Raw genomic sequence first — 2,105 nt, 5'->3', positions numbered from 1 at the left:
ACCAACTGGGTCGCCATTGCTGCTCACTTTGTCACTACCTACACTGAACTTGCACGGATGAAGGTTTTTCCCGCCAAAACGCATGCGCATTTATATCGCTTGTGTGGATGGTTTAACGAGCACGCTGTTTTAACAAAGTCTTCCTGTAATTATGCAATATCGAAACATTTGATATCTTAATATTTTATGGTGATTTTATTCTCTCAAAATGGATGTAACTGAACTAAAACTAAAGTTTGAAGCAATAAAAGGAAAATATGGTATTGATTTTGATCCTAAACCAAAACAAAATGTAATAGGATTGCTTCCTACTGGATATGGAAAGACATTTTGTGCCGTTCTGTCGTCAATGCTGGTCAACATAGAAAATCCTATTTCATTAGTTATCTCACCTTTAAGGACACTTATGAATGACCAAATACAGACTCTTAACAACTGGAACTTTACGGCCGTTAAAATAGAGCCGGATATGGATTCCGGAATTGTTAAGGATGTAAAAGAAGGCAAATTCAATTTTTTATTTTCCTCCCCGGAAATGGCTCTCAAACCGTATTGGAAAGATATTTTCATGTCAAAAGTGTGGAGAGAAAACACTATTGCCCTCGTCGTAGACGAAGTACATTGTGTGTCTGAATGGGGCGAGGACTTCAGGAAAGAGTTCAGGCATTTACACGAACTTCGATCGGCAATACGGGCCCCTGTCTTAGCACTAACTGCTACTTCTACAGAGGCTGTTAAACAAGACATCAAAAAATACCTACAGATTGATGATGCGGTAGTTATCGAAAAATCACCAGACCGGACTAATATATTCCTCGATTTCCAAAAAGCCGACTCTACAGATTTAGAAGAAAAAATAGACTGGCTGTTGACTCATCTACGTGAGAGAGGTTCAGCTGCGAAAAAAATAATTGTATATTGCTGCAGCGTAGATAGAGTTGCCGATGTATTTATTATATTACGGCGCAGTTTGGGAATAGATGCTTACGCGGATAATATTAAAGATTCCAATCATGCTCTGATTGAAATGTTTCATAGGAGTATACATGAAAAGTCTAAAACCAGAATTAACAGGAAATTTAAGGACCCTAACTCAACTCTGCGTTGTTTAATTGCCACTGTAGCTCTGGGTATGGGCATACAAATTAACGATATAGATATAGTGATGCATCTTGGGAGTTGGAAAGAGAGTAGTAACCAGGAATCCTTCCGTAGACAAAAACCAATACTTACATCAACATGGCTCTAGGTTATATGGCAGTAAACAGAGTACCTGTTACTCATTTACAGGCATTTAATGGAGGTACTCCAGCGTGCGAACTTCCAATAGATACATTTATACCAAATGAGGACATTTCCGCATGACTACAATTATAGGGAGAATATTAACTCGACACATTCCGTGGTTTAGAAATAACTTTCAGAACTGCGTAATTCTGCATATCATTCATGTACATTCAAATGAAACGAGAAAGAAGTCTGTCCTTGTGAACTTGGGTTTTTTTATGAGAACCCATCATCAACAAATGGCACGATAGGGATATACCAAAAAATACAAGAATATGTACCTTCCGTAGATGGCAAGCCATACCCAACTATAGTGTATGGAGATGGCTTGAGTTGTGAGAGGGGCAATTGTGCTCATAATGCATGTTCTGGAGAACTCGATCCATGGCGGACTTCAACCTTCCCCGCAAGAATTTCACAAGGAAATGCTTTTACTGCAAGACCATTTTTAAGACTTTGGCAAAGAAAGTGCTGCAGAATTTGGAACATTGTTCTTTCTGAAGAACACTTTCAACTTCCGCTCTGTAAATCAGAAAGATATCGGCTATTGCTTTTCCGACGCGTGGGAACTCATGTGTCTAGCTACGGAAGGAAATGTGTGTTTATCATCGATAGAAAGACTCGGAATGGACTCGATCGATGATAAACCTAGAGATGCACCAGATGGCATAGAAGTCGCGGACGAAAAATCGAAGGAAGAATATCTCAGAAAGATGACCTTCTGCAATATTTTTAAGGAGACTCTGTGGTACACGAGTCATCATATCAGTACTGCACATGCGGCACCAACATGGGAGATGATGAGCCAATGGTAGGAT

At 39.4% G+C, this 2,105-nt stretch overlaps 1 protein-coding gene across 1 annotated transcript; it reads left to right on the top strand.

Moving 5' to 3' along the window:
• The first annotated feature begins 208 nt into the window (after positions 1-208).
• Positions 209-1,249, top strand: LOC132544949 (ATP-dependent helicase wrn-1-like). The gene has a single exon (XM_060208613.1). It carries the CDS (start codon positions 209-211, stop codon positions 1,247-1,249), a length of 1,041 nt encoding a protein of 346 aa, XP_060064596.1.
• The last annotated feature ends 856 nt before the right edge of the window (positions 1,250-2,105 follow it).

Source organism: Ylistrum balloti, unplaced genomic scaffold (genome assembly GCF_031769215.1).
Source record: "Ylistrum balloti isolate Yb309-2 unplaced genomic scaffold, AGI_CSIRO_Ybal_v1 Utg369816, whole genome shotgun sequence".
Classification (NCBI taxonomy): Eukaryota; Metazoa; Mollusca; class Bivalvia; order Pectinida; family Pectinidae; genus Ylistrum; species Ylistrum balloti.
The sequence above is the reverse complement of the archived record's forward strand: the minus strand, read 5'-3'. Positions and strand labels throughout refer to the sequence as shown.